Raw genomic sequence first — 18,534 nt, 5'->3', positions numbered from 1 at the left:
ATTTTTTTAAAATAATGTTTATATTTTAATATTTTTATATTGTTTAAGTTTAAGAAGTTTATTCAAAGTAATTATTAAAGCAAGAAAATTACATAAATTAAAAATTATTTTCCCCAAGATTTGCTCTTTTGTCTATTCTTTAAAAGATTTAGTTAATCGTTGTAATTCTATATTCAGACCTGTTTAAACTTTTTAAAGAATTAAATTATTAAATAATTAAATAATAATAGAAAAAAGTTCCTTCGGGGAACGTAATCCAACGCAACAATAAATAAGTACTTCCACTTGAAATTACTTAAGCTTATTTTCAAAAGGGGAATAAGGAACAGAAGAAATTGAAAAGTTTAAAATCTTTATAGTTGACAAGTCGATGAAATATCTTATTTAGATATCACAAATGTAAAAGGAAAAGATTAGATAGAAAGAGACTTAATTATTTCCGACCCGATTTTAAAAATTGAAGCATTTCAAACTTGTGTTTTAGTTCCAGAAAGGCAATGTCATCCCATTAATTTTCATTCAGTGAAGTAAAGCGAACTATAAGGAGTTCGGGATGAATGGTTTCGTTTGACAAGATGGAAGGAGTCATTTGTATAAATTTTAACAATTTTTCTTATCGAATTAGTTTGCCTAAGTTTACGAAATGGTACGTTGTCATTTAACTCTGATATATACGTAAAATTATTATATTATTTTTATGACATTCTAAATTGAAATTTTGTTTTAAAAAGATGAAGAATATTTTTCAATTTTTATTTATCATTCGATAGATTTCTTACGAGATAATTTAGTTTATTTACGCGTAAAACTGTTTCCATTTGTCATTTTTGATTTAATTTACTCTTTAAAAATTTTTAATCGAATATCAATTAAGTGTGTTTGATTCAAATGCTTCAAGCTACATTAAGAGGGTGAAGATCAACACACTCTAGCTTGTAAAATGAGGCGATGAAGGAAAGTTTTATTGAAATTACTATTGGAAATAGTTAACAAATTCATTAAATTATCTTTAAGTTTAATTCCGTTTTCATTCGAAGGATGTATTTCATATATAATAAATAATAATTAAGTAGAATATCTTTTCTACTTATTCATGAAAGATGATTATTTGCAAAAATATATTTGAATATATTGATATGTATCAACTTCTGTATGGGAGAGAAAGGAACAAAGTCTTTGTTTTTATTATTATAGATTCATACTTATAATTTGTTACTGTATTTTTAAATAATGGAACGAAGCAAACAAGTAAACAAACAAAACGTTTTTAATTTCAAAAATTATAGACATTTAAAGCTCTTTTATACAAATTAATTTCCACCAAAATTCTACTCAAATTAATATATTCTTAATTTTTTAAATGCGATTTACAATATCAGCAACGAACCTTCATCGCGTATTCACCTCAAGTCATTCGAAGCAATCGTACAAGCACACGAAAAAATATAAATACTCGAAAGAAAAAATAATTTAATATTCACATATTTGCTAAGAAACAAAACATTTTAAATAAATATTCTCGAAATCTTCTGTAAATTGATCTTAATAAATAGTTAACAAATACATGAAGCTATATCTAATCGAGTAAAGCTACATGTGCCTTGTATAATCTTAGAAAACATTAAGCAGAATTCATTCTGAATTCTTTAATGCTCATTATATCATTTAATATATAGGCCTACAAGATAGTAATATAAACAGCACTTAATGTATAAAATATTCAGTAATATTCATATAATTCTACTTTATTGCAAAGATAACTGCATTATTCTATAATTTTACTAGTTCATTTAGGAATGCACAACACATTATATCTTGTAATGTCTTATATACATTTCTCATGAATTTTTGATCGTTAAAGTTTACTTCATCCAAAATAATTGTTTACTTATTATAATTAAATAATTTTATTTATTTTTTAAAAATCAGAAATCAGTTAAATTTATATATTAACATTTTTAATTATTCTTAAATCTTTCTTTTATCCTCTTGCTTAAAGATAAAGCCTTTATCTATTGATTAATATATGCCATTAAGAAGAATTGGATTAATAGAATATAAATATATTGTTATTATTATTGTTCAATAATATATTTTAAAGTATCGTTTTAAATAATTTTTTACACAAAAATGATCGATTTTTCCGATGAAAAACGAATATTTTTCTATTGGTGACATTTTATTGGAATGTAAGGAAAGAGATTGCGTGACATAGCCCTCTATATAGAGATCTTATAGAGTTTTTTCACCACATCATGATAGGCTATCCTCTATCAAAGTATCGGATGTAAGGAACTTCCTTTCGGAAAAACGCTTGTACCGTTGGCGAGTATGGAATACCTTTTACTATACTTTTATTTTTGCTTGTCAGTGAATTTATAGTTTGTAAAGGATTATGCTACTTTCTTATTGAAGAAACATGAAAAGAGTTTGATTTATATCCCTAACAATAATAGGGTAGAAGTAAAGTTTAGAAGGACACACAGCGAAGCGAATGATAGCGCTTCTTCCCTTTTTTTATCTTTGTCTTTTATTGTTAATATTATAATTTTATGAGTTAAATTTAATCTCTTTCACATATTACTTCACAATAAATGAACGTCCTTTTAAAATAATTGCTTTAGAAACCTTAATTTGAGCTTTATACGAGAATAAAAATGTCATTCTTTAATACTAAACTGCAAATTATATAAAGTAATACTATAAAGATTATTATTAATAGATTAACAGGTTCAGTTCACCGTTTAAACGAGGTTTGTTTAAAAGATTAGTTTCTGTAGAAATTCAAAATTCTTCCTGTTGCGGTCAATATAATCATCAGAATACAACATCTGTAAGTTTTCCAGCAAAATTGTTAGATGACTCTATTAAAATCTACCGGCAAGTCGAATACATTAAATTGTAGCAGTACATCAATCATTATTGGAACGAAGCACATTGTTTTCTATTCAGTTAATCAGGATAAAAGCTGAATTTTCTCTAAAGTCACTTCATTCATAATTTGTCATAAATATTATGGGATATTGCGGTAATATTCATTTATTGGAGTTGTTTTATTTTACTGCTACTTGCATTAGCAAGATATAATATAACACCAGCGATTTATCATTATATTTTAAAGATAAAAATTATTTAAGAAATTCTAAGTAGAATATCTGGCTCGTTTTAAACGTTATATAAAACAATTTTTATGATTTTTTCTGTCTAGTTTGTGTGTTCTTCGGCGGTTTTAATTGGTAACTTAAGAGTTATTTTATCGTGTAAATTAAATAATTTATATTCTTCTTAAATATTCTTTAAAATTCTTATAAAAGTTTGAAAAAAAATGAAGGAAGAAAAGAAATCTTCATGGATTTCTTACTTCGTCCCAAATGGATAAATTACAGATTATGCTTGTTAGATCCGATCAACTTAAATAAATTTTTTGGTACAAATATTGAATTTAATCTTAACCAATATATAGATAATTGGGTTTTTCTTGTTTTCGTTATCATATTCAGTAGCACTAAGTAAATAACAAGATAATATTATGCATATGATTCGATGATGAAAGAAGTTTTTCTCTCCCCTGATAAGAAAATAAAGATCTTAAAAATGTTAAATTTTCCTACATAAATATTCACATTATTTTCAACTTGGATTAATAAAAAGATTCTTTTTTTCCCTCCTAAATAAAGGACAAAGCGTACTTTACTACATAGTTGTAGAGAGATTGTTCTTGTGATCGAATGGATAAAAATTGAAAGAATTGTTTGCCGAATATAGCATAATATTTGAATATCTTTGCTTTTTTTCCACCATGTTCAACATTTGTTAATGTTTGTTTTAACACCCACAAAGTGCATTTCTTCTCTTTATTTTTTATTTTTTTATCTTTCATTCAGAAGAGGGAAAAGAAAATTTGATCTTGGACGAGGTTGTCCGTATTATAGTGCAACTTCATCCAATAGAAACGAAACCAGATTTGACAGATTCAAATATTTGTACGATGGATTCTTCAATCAAGAGAGGGGGCAAAGAGGTCAGTAAAGATCTTCTCTTTGCTCCCCCTTTTACTCTCTCTTTTTTTTTTTTTTTTTGGTTATTTGATGTTATACGAGAGGCTTTAATGTTTGGAAATTGCCATCATAAAAAATGTTTAGTGTACAAGAAATCAAGTTTTTCCACGTCTTCTTCGTATGATGTCAATAGTGTTATAAAAGTAAAAAATGTGCTTGTGATCGGAATTTCATAAAGCAGTAAATGTTGTTGAAATACTCTTCCTCGTAACCTTTTCCTTATTCCTTTTTTAAAAACTCGGTTAATCCTATTTATAGATTTGAAAATGGTTCGAACAAAGTTGAACAAATCCTCCTACTGAGAGTCTCATTTAATAGAATCTAACACTAAAAAAAAACCTCTTCCACGTATATAAATATTAGAATTTGTATATATAAAATATAAATATAGCGCTTATATTAAATATTTAAACTTTTATTCAAATTTAATGTGTTTTAATAATCGCTCTATTTAAAATTATGTGCATATTATGATAATTCAATGATAATGATGAATAATTTAATGACAATTGCCTTAAGAAACTTTATATAAATTTAAAGGGATAATGTTTTGGGAGGTAAATTATATTATAATTTAAAAAATTATGTTAAATAGTTATTCTTTACGTTTGGATATACACCCGGAAGAATATAAAACAGATGATGATGATGATTAATATAATTATTTCGTTAATATTTGGCTCTAATTATGTTTAAATTATTGAAATAAAATATAAATCGAAATTAATTATTATTATTTTAAATAAAATAAGTACTTTTTATAAGATTTATTTTAATTTTCAAGCCATATTTACTTTTCATATATCGTTTCTCGAATCTTGATTTTTAATATAAATTTTAAAGAATTTATAAAGAAAAATCGTTACAAAATACTTTTCAAATAGTATTATATATATAAAATCTTTACAGATAATTGAATTATTAAATAATTAACAGCTTATATATATATAGTTTTAATGCTTAAGTAACAAAACTTATGAAAAAATAAACGTTTTTCTTTTGTATAAAATATATTAAAATCTTATACATTGAGAAGTATTATAAGAGAATAAATATATATATTTCTTTTATAAGTGGTTCTTTTAACGTTTTAATATTTTAGCATTCTTTAAAAATAATGCAGAAGTGGAGGATGTCATGTAGAAAGTTAGATAAACAGTCAAGTGAATAGCTCAATCTCTGGTTCTACAAATAAAAAGTTATATTTTTAACAATATTTTATAAAAATTTAATTTAAAATATATATATATATATATATGAAAAATTGGCTCGTTTCTTCAATTAAAATAAATTGATATTAAAAATTGAAAATTAATTATTTCTAATCTCCTTCTCGTTTCCCATTTGCCTTTATCATTTTTTGATTTTCTCATCAATTAATTATAATATTTAAACTTAAAAAATCGTCTTTTTAATGAATTTTGTCTTAAATATTTTAAAGATATTTGTATACTTTAAAGAAAATTAAGAAGGAAACAAAAAAAGCTGATAAACCAAATAGTTATCACAGTAATAAATTATTATGATAATGCATTAAAGAGCAAAAATGAAAAGATGAAAACTCTTTGCTTCACCCAATACCAATCAAGGGACGGGATTAAGTGCTTCGTGTCATACATGACATCACATAGGGATATGAAATCTTCTATGGACACTTAATTAAACAGTCACTTCGACTTTTTTACTTCAGTTTTATCAATCTTTGTTTTTCTTTCTGCTCTATGCTTTCAAGAGCTAGTCAAGCTGCCAATTTGAAGCACTACTTAGCTTTAACAAAGAGAAACCGACGCTTTGCTTGACAACCTCTTGTGAAAAACTCACTAAATTAATAGCCTCTAGGGATAGTCACCCAATATATTTACAGTAAGTTTGCTTTAAAGATTGTAATGAGCTGAATTCATTTGTATTGAACAGATTTATTAACTCTTTTTCGCTTTTTACTTCATTCTAAAACTTTTGCTTTCCTTATCGAACATTAGTTTGTATTTAAGAAAAATTCGATTCATTTTGTTAAAATTTCTTAATATTTACATTCACTTGCAATCATTTAAATGCAAAATAAATTTTAAAAAATTTCTAAGTAAACAATAAGTAAAAAATTCAAAATGATTCAATAAAGAGTTTATTTGAATCAATTTCTCGTTTAGTTTTGGATTGGGAGATCAGCTTTTATCTTCTATGTATTCAACAATATAGATCCTATTGCCTTGTAAAACTTGAGAGAAATGTTTTCTTTTGTAAAATTCTTCGACTTCAAGTAATTTTGAAATATTCTTACGGCAGATTTATCCTATAAAATTCTTCAGAATCCGTTTTGCACCAAACTCTTCTTTCTTTTAGAATCCCCGAGGTACGTTTTATTCCGTAAAATTCGCCAGAAACCTATTTACTTTGTTTGAAAATCTTCCAAGAAACCATTATTCGCCAACGTATATTAACATTTTCTATATAAAGATATTGTTTTATACCTTATTTTTATACAATTTAATTAAAAAAATTAATTGATTTAATTCATTTTTAAACATCTTTATCCAATTAAAAAAAATAATCGAATAACTATTTAATTAATATATTATTTATTACAATCCTTCAGAACAATTTAATTTATTTTATTTTATTTTTTGTAAGATTTTCTTCGTAATTATCCGTTGGAGAAGTTGGAAAAGATAATGATGAAATTCGTAATTAACTAAAGAACTTGTAACTTTTCAAGGACTTTAGAGGATCATAAAAACATGTAAATGGCAAATCATGTGAAACATTAAAATAAAGCTTTGAAAACAGAATGAAAGCAAATAGGAACAAGTCTGCATCTTTTAAGTAAGAGCGACTGAAAGTTCCTGATGTTTCTTTTCTGATGCGAAGAAATCGCTTCATAAACGTCACATAAATCTTAACTACATCAATGGCTAAAAGTGTTGAATACCAGGCTTCTTAAGAAACGGAATTGAGCCATCAATATTCTTCTACAGAAATTTCAGCACGGTATTGATCCAATACATCGTTCCCTCGGTATTACGTCTCTTATTTCTTCGATTTCTTTAAAGAAATAATAAGAGAAACTGATGAGGTGTGGATGATTTAATATGAAGAGATTATATCGTTGATATCGCAGAAAAGTACTTAAATATATTATTAATAACTGCCCTAATTCACTTCGTAGTTAAATAATTTACCACTTTTAAGTAAACTTGTTTCGTATTTATATTAATTTAATTTTGAGAAAAATTATAAATTTTAGTTTTTATGATTAACGTGTAAGATTTTAGATAATTTCTCTTTATTTTAATATTTAATTTATCTTCTTTCTCGCATTAAATTTTTTAGTAGAAGATTTATCTTTAAAATAATTTCAAATTCCCGTATGTTGTACTTACAATTTAATGAATTTTTATTAATATTTTCTCCAAATTTAACAAAAATTAATAATTTCTCATCATTGAAAATATATTAAACATTTACGAAATATTTCTACATTATCCAGATTGGAATTTTGAGTAGATACTTTACCATTTTGAAGGAATGTCTAAACAAAAAATACATTAAAAAAATAAATATATAAATGAAAATTATTTTTAAAAAATACTCGAAGAACGAATAAAGATTATCTTTGTTAAATTATTCGCGAAAAATCCTCCATAAAAGAACATAAATAAGAGGATTTTGATATTAGATCCGATTGCCATAATCCAAAGGAAATGCAACTGATTAAAACTGTCCTCGTTTTATAAGCAAGTCTGTATTTAGAAAAGATTATCACGGTTCAGATATCTTGGTTTGATGCAATATTTCGCCAGATGTGGTCAGCATATAGATTCCAGTCGGGTCACGGAAGGGAGGAAACTCAATAGATAACAAACAATGCGAGAAGTGTCCAATAATAGGATTCGGAACAAAAAAGGAACGAAGAAAAAAAAACGAGCAAATCACAAAAGAGTAAGCGAGACTAAACGTCTCATCTGAGATGAAGCACTCTTTCTTATGACCAATGGCCAATTCTTTTCAGAGAAAATAATAATTATCATTAGGGACTAATATACATAATACATTATAGTATTTAGCAAATTTAAAATGTGATTTTTTTGTCAAAATTCTAAATATATGTTCCATTTTAAGCAAAGGAATTTGAAGATAATTTTAATTGGATTATCTAAAATTATTCGATTTTACATTGAAATTTTAGGAATAAGTGGAAAATTTAAGATAATTTTTAATAATGCGAAAAGATTAAATTGTTAACTGTACTTGTAACCGATATAAAGAAAAGCTAAAGCAGCTGTTAGAACATATCTTCGGAATTTAGTCATGCTTCTTGGAAGTAGCCTTTCTTATTTAATCTCATTCTCACCTAATTCACTCTCGAGCCCAATGGTATCTGTCTCCTGGCACAAGCTTAATACCTTCTCAGTACAAGAGCTGCACTCGCTCACTATTCTTCTTTTTCTTGCTAAAGGTGTCATTGAAAAACTACCCGGCACAAGAAGCTTTTTTTTTTATTCTCCTTTTAATTGTCCACTGGCAGTTTTCCAGATAGTTTCTTCTCTCCCCTATTCTCTTCCCTCTCGTGCTCGTTTTTAAAACCTTTGCTTTTTTTCCTTCTTTTTTCTTGTAGAGCGTTCCGGTTTTGTACCTTTATTGGAGAATCGGGAGAAGAAGGCTTTCTTTTATCCATAGCTTCAGTGATTCTGTGTCTCTGAAGGATTATTGCTGCTACGAGATAAGGCAGAGAACTCCACAGGTCTTTTACTCACCTCTTTTCTGCTTTCCTTAAGGCAGCTTCTATTCTGCATGCGATTTCTTTCGTCTGATTACAAACATTTAATGTTTGCCTGCTAGCTGTAGATATGCTGTACGCTTGATAGTTCTAAACAGATCTACTTTACCTACCGAGTCCTTTAAATATTTTTCTATATTGGCAAAATCTCCTCGTAAAAATTGAAGGTTGAAACTTTTGCAAAACTCTAGAGATTCTGCATTTTATATTCTTCTTCTATTTTTTCTGTTCTTCAACTTTGGAATTCAGCAAAATACGTTAAACAGTAATGCATTTTGTATATTAGAAATTCTTATTTTTATTAAAATTACGAGTGAAAATGAATCATTTTCCTATATTTTTTAAACGTTTTTACGCGATATTTAAGTAAGTTATTTGTATGTATCCTAATCTTTTCGATTTATACAATTGTTATTTACAATAATAGTTCCTCGAAGAACTGTAGATTGAATGATTCTGTTACAAAAATAGAAAAGAAACAACTATACTTGTGGATAAACGAAAGAGGTGTAAGTAAAAGACTATATAAATTTCTTTAAAAAAGAGGGAAAAAAATTGAAGTTGAGGGATGAACCTAAAATCTCCTTAGGCAGAAGGAAGTTTAGATATGTTTTTCTCACGAGACTAGGGAAAACACATAATTCCATCGCGTCAACAATTCTCGTTGTCCACATTCCCACGTTGGTTGTTCGATAAAACCATTCGAATCCCAAAAGTCGAATGTTGTATCTCAAATGGTCAGCACAGGCTTGACTTCACTGGCAAGCAACAAATGATATTTATTTAACAATTTAAAGAAAAGGCATTTTTATTGTAATGGAGACTCTTGGGAGCAAATTATCCAGTAGGCGCCCTGCATATATAGGACTTTAAATAGGATTTCATCAGCATTGTATAAATATTAAACGGTGTTTTGTGACGAGTGTAATATAAAATTTTAAATTCAAACATAAAAGGACCTCTTATTTGTGAATATAGTCGCATGTACGAGTGTAATGAAGCGTTATAAATATTTCTTTTCTCGAAATATCAACTTGTAATGTTTTCTATCCGAGCAAGAAAATTGAATATTGATGGATAGCCTAATAGTTAAGTACTTAGTCGATCGATATATCTGACAACATTGATAATTGTGAATGTTTGAAGTTCGATCAAGTCTTATCGATCTGTCGTGTCCACGACAAACTTTTAGACTTGAAGGCCAACCCTCTATTATAAGTCCAGAGAGTGTAATGACCCCAAACACCTCCCACTTTCATTACACATACGGCATTCGGATTCAACCACGCCTAATTTGTGGGTTGGATTGAGAATAACCACGCCCTAAACTATATTTCTATCGTCTCCAGGTAACCAATTAAATATCGTGAAACATTTATAAAACTACTTGAACCCCGCCAATTCTGAAAATCTATACCTTAACAGAAACGTGCTGCTGATTTATGATCCTTCCAAATCTAGGATACTGTTTCCCGGTGGAATTCCCAAAATCGCTCACTAGCCTCATTTTAAAGTCGTTTCCTCCGGTTCTTGCACTTCTGTAACATTCGCACCCTGCGAAAATCTATGTTTCGATTGGAAGTCTAGGCATTAGATTTCATCCAACTTCAAGTGTTTGCTGTCCATTGTTCTAAGGCTTTTGTGAAATTCCCTGGTGTGTTGTGTAAACTTTCTCCGACAGTGATTTTTCTTCCAATCTAAGTGGTCCACTCCAGGTAGATAAAACCTGCACGCCGGAGATACAGTCTATTGTATACTCTACCTGGACAATCTTCTTTCTTCTCGATCGCCATCTCGCTTTAAACGAAAGAGGGATTTATTTTCGTTGTGAGCTGTCCAGGAAGCTCGAAAGCCGAACTACGAAAGGAGAAAAAAACAACTAACTCTCATGATAGCCATCGAAATGCTTTCTTTGTAGACTTGTTTCGACTTCGTGACTGCTCAGCCGTGCAATATGGAAGTTTTCCTCTTTGTTCACTCCATTTTTCAAACTGCTACACATGCTAGCCTAAAAGATATAATTTATATTATACATCTTCTATTTTCCATCTTTATAGCATTCGATACCTTATAAAATTGTTTACTTTAGGAGGTTTTGTACACAATCATTTCTTCGCTTTCTTTAATTGAATTCATAAGTATTGTAAATTGAAAAATAATAAAAGTTTATATAATGTAATCCATATTTATTTCAGTATTAAACATTTGATCTGTGCGGCATCTAAGTGGAAAATCATGTGGAAAATCATGAAATTTCTTCAACTTTTATGATTTATCATCTAGTTTCTATGTAAATGTCTTTCTATACTTCTATGCAAATCATGAAATTTCTTTAAATTTATGATTTATAAAGTTGAAGATAAATTATGAGGAAGAAATGTGAAAAATATTTCATGATTTGCATTTAATTTGTAAAGAGTTGAAATTCCATGATTTACTTCCAGTCTTATATTAACTTTTGTTCAGCATCTTACATCCTCATCTTTGTTAATTTATATTCTTCTTTACAAAATACAAATTTCTACTTTCTCCATATATTTGCTATCTATAAAATTCATATATTTTCCTCCACGGTGATGCATTACTACTTTCCTATTCTCGTCTCGTCTAATAACTTTCATCAGTCTTTCTACATCTTATTTCCTTCCTTTCTACCTCATCCGAATATAGAAATTTAACGTGTTTATTGGCTTTTCAATTTATATAAATCTACACAACTATAAATAGAATATATAATAAGTTAGAAGATAATTTAAATGCAAATGATAAGCTTACCATGTTACATACAATCTTTTAATAGTTTTAAATGATAATGATATATGACCTACAGTGGTTTTCTAATAACCTTATATTGACACATGTATTTTAATAAACTGAATTAATTTCTCAGAAACGATATTAATCATTTTTAAAATAATTTTATGTACTTTTCTTATTAGTTATTAAGGAGAAGACGAAAAATAATTGTAGAAAAGACAGAATAATTTTGTAATTATTCTCTCAAGAAGGGGGAAATATTAGTAAAATTTCTATCAAAATGTAAAATTTTAAAAGTGAAATTTTTTTAAATTTTTCACTTTTTTTCTCTTAATTCGATGGATAGTACATTAGAAAAAAAATATTTAAAACAGCACTAAGGCTCTAACTATTTGAGGAGCTGAGAGAAATCACTTTAATCACAACATGTAGTTCTTCCCAATTTAATCACATCTCACAATTCTGTTGAATTCTAGCTAAACATGTACTTCTCTCCCTTTTTATATTCGAGATTCTTTAATCAGATCCAACAATTCGTCTTCAAAAATCTTTAATCAGAGTTGAGAAATGCTGTTAATCAGATTTGCACAAATACCTCTTCAAATTCTTTCATTATATTATCGAAGTATGAAATTATTAAAGAGATTTAATAAAACAAATTAGACATATTCTGTTAATAAAATTTTCATCATAAAACAAACACTTCATTATAAACATCCCTCTGAAAAATAAGGAAAAAATGGGGAAGTATTTACTAAAGTAAAGCTAAATATAAAATATTTATCGACGTAATAATATTGAAGATGATCCTTTTTCCCTTTACTTTCATTTAGAATATTCAAGTTTATAAACATCATCACGCATGAGATCATATTCTTCTGACAATGTCGTCAACGCCTTCTATTTTAATGTGTAGAGTCGATATGGAATACGTTTTCAAAAATATTCCACCCTACCCAACCATTATCGCGTTTTTTTTATATATATATATATATATATATATATATTTCCCCCCTTTTATCCTTTCCAGTAATGCAATGAAATTACTTAGCAAGGTTTTCTATGCCAGAAACAACCCTACCATTACGTATCATCAAGCGTAATGTTTTATTAAATCGCTTAAAATTCAGTTTTCTACGAATTTACAAAATCAAAAAATAGCCTAGATCATTCTCTTTAATTTTAATAATGGAATATATATATATATATTTATATTTTTCTATTTTTTTTTCTTGTATAGATGGTTGCCAATTTCCAGAGCATTGGATGGGTAACTGGTTTCAAAAGGGTGTTCAGGATCCAATCAGGATCATTAATGGAACTTTATCAAATAAAGGTGATTGTCGTGATTCCGATGGTGACAAATTTCTTATTGAAAGTTGGTAAGTTTGAAGTTTTAAGAATTGTTAATTACGTTTAAAAAAATCTCCATCTTTAACGATATTAATTAATATTAAAGATTGCATCTTAATTTGAATTAGTATCTAATTGTAATTGATTCTAGCAATAAATCGTAAAACGTTATTAACAAGAATCTTACTGTAGTTAAAAGTTAGAAGAGCGGTCGTAGAGGGCAATTGCTTTAAACTAATTAAGAAATTATAATTAATTACACCATAATTACTATAAAATTAAAGAATTTTTCGTTTATTACGTAACAATTTTAAAAATCTTAAATGTCTTTAAGTTTATAAAATTAATTAAAGTTAAGTTGATTGCTATTACCATCAGCAAATTTTAATCATTTAATTAAAATGAATAAATCAAATTTGAATAATTATAAAGGAAAATAAAGAGATTATTAATTTTCTTATTCTAAAATTTCGTAGTTTCAATATTGTTAAATTAAGGTGTTAAAATATAATTACGTTATTTTCGAAGGTTGTTGAAGAGATTTTCTTTAATCCTGATCTTAATATAGAATTGTAACTTTTAATTCTATTAAAAGGTTTATAATACTTTTACATGGATATAGTATTTAATTAAATACATGGGAGGCGGAATAAGTTGTTTCGTAGAGTAAAACGCCAAGCAAATGACAGTGAGTAATTCGTCATGTAATCTTAGCACAGCATGATGATAATTATGTTTAGTATATTAGATAATGAGCATACGGAATACTTTACATGCAAAAGGTATCTCTCTGTGCCAAAGCTTAAATTAATTTTCACTTACATTTTGCTGTACCAGAATTGGATGTTATAAAGAATGGCGCATAAAAGTGCTGGAAAATCGAGTTTTCTCCTGTTGTTGAATAGCGAATTTAAAGTGAAAGAAGGGGAATAAACGTCTAGAATAAAACAAAACGAAGTTAAACACTCAACAAAGTTCATCTAACAAGTCGGAAACTGTCTCCACAGACCTCTTCCAGTAAGAAACTCGGTTCCACTTAAGCTAGAGACTCATATAAAAGTATATGACCAGACCGAAACAGTATTGACGGACAAAGAGGGACGGTTTTGGGTTATTGAAGAAAGGCGAACCTCGAAGGCCTACTAAAAACCTACCTAATTCCCATCCGAAAAATTTCGACAAGATACATTCATAGGAAAGAGAAGAGAGGAAAGTAGCTGTTCCACCCCCGTTCACATCCAAGTGTGAAATCTTGTGCACAGACGGGACATCAAGTGATCTCTTGAAAACCCTTTCCAATAAAAAACATTAAATTCCTTTTTAGGAAATCAGGAAAACCTTTAAAACGGGCAGAAGTCATCTGTCTTGATTTTGTTGCTACGTGAGTTCTCTCTTCGGTTCGATTAGAAGAGGAACTTTTTGATTCCATTGGGTTTTACGTCTCTTTTCCAGGTAGAAGCAACTTTCCCTCTGGTCCTGGGTGGAGATGTATATTTATAGTAGGGAAAAAAACATCACTCCGAGTTGATACTGCATTTTACATTTGGTTATAAATGGGTGTGAACACATATGTGCACCTGACGATTTTCGCAGCTTATAAAATAGGAAGAAGTAAGAAAAATTCATTAAAAGTAAATCATGCACACTCTTACAACTTCAATTTTTACGTAAGAAACAACCCATCATTTGTTAATTCATATACGCACACACCTGTAATGACCTAAATAAATTTCTACCATTAACCAGTAGAATTTAGATTTATGAAATCATTTAATTTTTAGATAATTATTTGAAAAATTCTATCTGCTTCTATAATTCATTTATACGCAATATTTTTTCTTTCTTTTTCCTTTCTAAAATTTGAGAAAAATCGGAGTTCATTAATTTAACAAGCGGAAAAAGTCTCATTACTCTGTTGAAAATTTTAATTGTAAGACAAAAATAATGAATTGAGATGATCTAAATCCTATTAGATACGTTAAATTTTCTTTCCGAAAGATAATTTAGATAATAGAAGAGAGAAGAGCGAAGAAAATATTGTGTTTTGGATACAAATTAGAAATTTATAAAGTGGATTTACCTAGAAAAAAAATATATCAACCAAATAATGTTGTTTTATCGATAGAAAAAAATGACGTATTTGTATTATCTAAGGCCACGCCTGGCTGTCTGCGTGTTGCTTGATGTTGATAATGCTACATATACCTGATTGTATGTATACCTATAACGATCGACGATAGTAAAAAAGGCGTGTACTCGTGAAAATTTAATTTACACATAAGTAACGCCCATAGAATATTATCCCCTTCCTATGTATTTTTTTTTTCCAAATAATCTATTTGCCAAGTGTACCATATGTTCTTATCTATTTATCTTTATCACTAAAATACAAAATGATAACTTACGTTTGTTGTTATCGCAGTTTTCTTTAATTGATATTAATTGTCTAAATTGCTCTACAATTATTATAAATATAATATTAATCATTTTAATTTCTGATTTTATCAATCTTTTTAAAAATTATTTTCTTTAAAACTTTCAATTATAATCATTATAACAAATTACCGTTTATACCTTTGAATCAGTTCTATTTGAACTCAATGATTAATCTATTATTTATATCTAAATTATATATTTTATTCATTTTCTTAAATAAAATATTTAAAATTTTTAATTGCATTCATGAACAGTTTAAGGTTTAGGTACTGTATCATGTACAGTACATACATAAAGTAGTTTAGTCCCATTTTAAATTCAAGTAAATTTTAATTTAAAGAATTTAATTTTTTATTTTATTTTCTATAAAAATAATAAATATATAAATTTTTTATAGAAAATATTTTGTATAGAATAATAAAATTTATTTTTATTAATTATTTAAGCTTAAAAATAATAATTTTATTGAGTATTTATATATGTTTTTTTTTCCTCTCTCTTCTTTTCGATTCTAATTCTTTAAAAATAAAATAAAATAAAACAATCTGTTAAATTAAATTTAAAAGAAAAATATAGTAAATTTTATTTTAAAAAATAATTTTATAAAATATAATTAAAACTTTTCTAATTATTAAAATCGTTGAAAGTTTTGCCTTTCATCCCATTTAATTTTTCATGAGATCCATTTTGAATTTTTGAAAAAAAAAAAAAAATGTTTTTTTTAGTAAACAAACTTCAGAATTTAGATCAATATTTTATAAAAGTATAGCATATAAAATATATTAAATAAAAATGTTTTATATATTTTAAAAGTTTAGAAATATAGAAATTTAAAATTTTATCCGTTTTTTTCATTATTTATAAACTAAAATTCGCATTATAGTTAACGAAACTTTAAAGATATTTCACTCTCTCCGTTATAGAATTTAACTTAAATAAGTAAATATGTTTTTAAACAGATTTAAATTACTTTCGAATATATTTTAAAAATTTTTAATTTAATAAAATACACGAATTTTATATATTTTTATCCAATTTTTTTGTGTTTTTAACTTTTAAGAGTTAAACCTGATGAATTTTACTTAAAATATCTTTTATTTCATGCACTTTTTTTACTTAAAATATTATATAAAATGGCTTAAAATGTTTCTATCATAGACTTAATATTATTAAATATTAAGAAAATACTCATAGCCTATATACTTTTATCCCATTTTTTTTTAAAACTAATGAATTTTAGTAAAAAGATCTTATATTTTTACTATTGTAACTTGTAAAATGGTTAAAATGTTTATAAAATATTGTATTAGAGGCGTAACATTATTAAATATAAGCGAATTGACAGGGTTAAAGCTTCATTTTACTTAAATCTGCTCTTATCTTTTAACCTTTACTAGAGAGGGGGAGAAGAAAAAGTACATTAAGATGAATTGCTGCACCTGTTCATACCTGAGGAAAATTTTATCGTTACAAGGTGTAAAATCGATGTAGCTTATGTAGCTAGTTATAAAACACTTGGAATGTTATCACTAATTAATAGGGAAGTGTATAAGATTATAGAGATTTATATAAATGTTCCATTCACTTAAACCATTTTAAAATAAGGTTTTAAACCAATTTAACGTATAGGTGTATAAAGTTTAACAAGTATATTAGTGGAAATAGATTAAAAAGATATTCTAATTTTAAAGTCGAAATATCGGGCAACGTGTCAGTCTTTTAATGGGATCCAACATTAGTAGATAAAGTTCCGTAATTACCGTCTCAGAGATGGTAATTTAGACATCAAGCGCTACCAGAGATAAAATAAGATGATGGGTCATTTGTTTCATACAATCTGCCTTCGTGTATAAGCACTTATAGTAGATTCTCTCTATCTGTTTCCAATAGGTGGATACTTTACTACTTCACTGTAGGCGTGAGTTAATGAGGCCTATCTATCCTTTTTCTGGTATTTCGGAGACCTCACATGTATATATATCTCCACCTTTGACTTCACTAACATAAAATTATTGAGTAACTAACTACTGAGGAGCTGTATTTTTTAGGAGATCGAGTTAAGTGAATGTTATAGTTGAGGTAGGCTATATGAATGGAATTTTTAACATATTTTCCAACCTTTTATGTAAAATTAAACAATATTTTATCACAAAGATAGAATATTTTCGTGATAGAAGATGATAAATATGTCGAAAATTTTACATTTTTAAAAATTCCTTTCGCTTCTTATAAATGTTTAGTCGATGATTTAAAAATGTAACAAGTGTTTATAGCTTAAGTTAAGAGGAAATATGAAGTCTGCATTACTGAAATTCCTTTAGCTGTAGAAAGTTAGTGTGTTGAAGTATGATTTAGGATTAAATTACTGACATTTCCAGTTTAGATAATCATGGAAACATAATTTACACTGCGACTCATTAATTTGTGACACGTGACACGAACTTATTGACGCCCCATTGTAGTAGAGTCGGTGTAAATAATTATAAGACGATAGTTGGGACGAGCCATGCATCCTCTTATTATGGGGCCAAGTCAGTAACAGGTCCAGTCAAAGTTGAAAGCTCTTCTACTCATTACAAGTCATTAGAATGGTTTGTTAAGATCGAATTTCAACAAACAACACGCTGTTAATTATAACTTTGCTTATTGATGTATTTAGAAATGCCTGTTGCGACCAAGTTTCCTTCTATTTCTTTCTAATACTAGAGATCTGTAATGGAACTTTTGTAAACACTCTGTTGCTTCCTCTCGCTTTAGTTTCTGAATCTTCCTAAACCGAAATTGAGGGCAAAAACCCCAGAGAACACTGTCAATTTAGGAGAATGAAGTCGATTTGATGCCCTAATTCCCTCTAGGCAGGACTTCTGGTAATGGCCCTTGGTGTATAACTAAGAGGAAGATATTTTTTTTCTGAATGATGATGAGAAGATTCTCAAATAGACGAGTCTAACGTCTAAAAACCTTTCAAAAAGTGTTATTATGATATTCATATCCAACTGAAAAAAACTTTTTCTATTTTTATAAATAAACAAGTCTTATATTCACTTTGATAAATGCATTTAATTATGTATACCTTTAATAATCTAATAAAGTTTTATCTAGTAAATGATAATTAAGAAAAATTCATTATTTTTAAGTAGCATCGAGAACTTTCAT

General features: G+C 27.4%; 1 protein-coding gene across 4 annotated transcripts in view; it reads left to right on the top strand.

The window, feature by feature from the left end:
- Positions 1-18,534, top strand: part of LOC136976561 (uncharacterized) — a 171,195-nt gene that overhangs the window by 88,926 nt on the left and 63,735 nt on the right. For all 4 annotated transcript variants that reach the window (XM_067271892.1, XM_067271896.1, XM_067271893.1 and 1 more), the window contains one exon: positions 12,830-12,971. In XM_067271892.1, coding sequence (XP_067127993.1) covers positions 12,830-12,971 — 142 coding nt within the window. The remainder of the gene's footprint in view (positions 1-12,829; positions 12,972-18,534) is intronic.

The sequence above is a fragment of the Centruroides vittatus genome, unplaced genomic scaffold (assembly GCF_030686945.1).
Source record: "Centruroides vittatus isolate TY-2023 unplaced genomic scaffold, ASM3068694v2 contig_401, whole genome shotgun sequence".
Taxonomy (NCBI): Eukaryota; Metazoa; Arthropoda; class Arachnida; order Scorpiones; family Buthidae; genus Centruroides; species Centruroides vittatus.
This window is presented reverse-complemented; position numbering and strand designations above follow the sequence as displayed.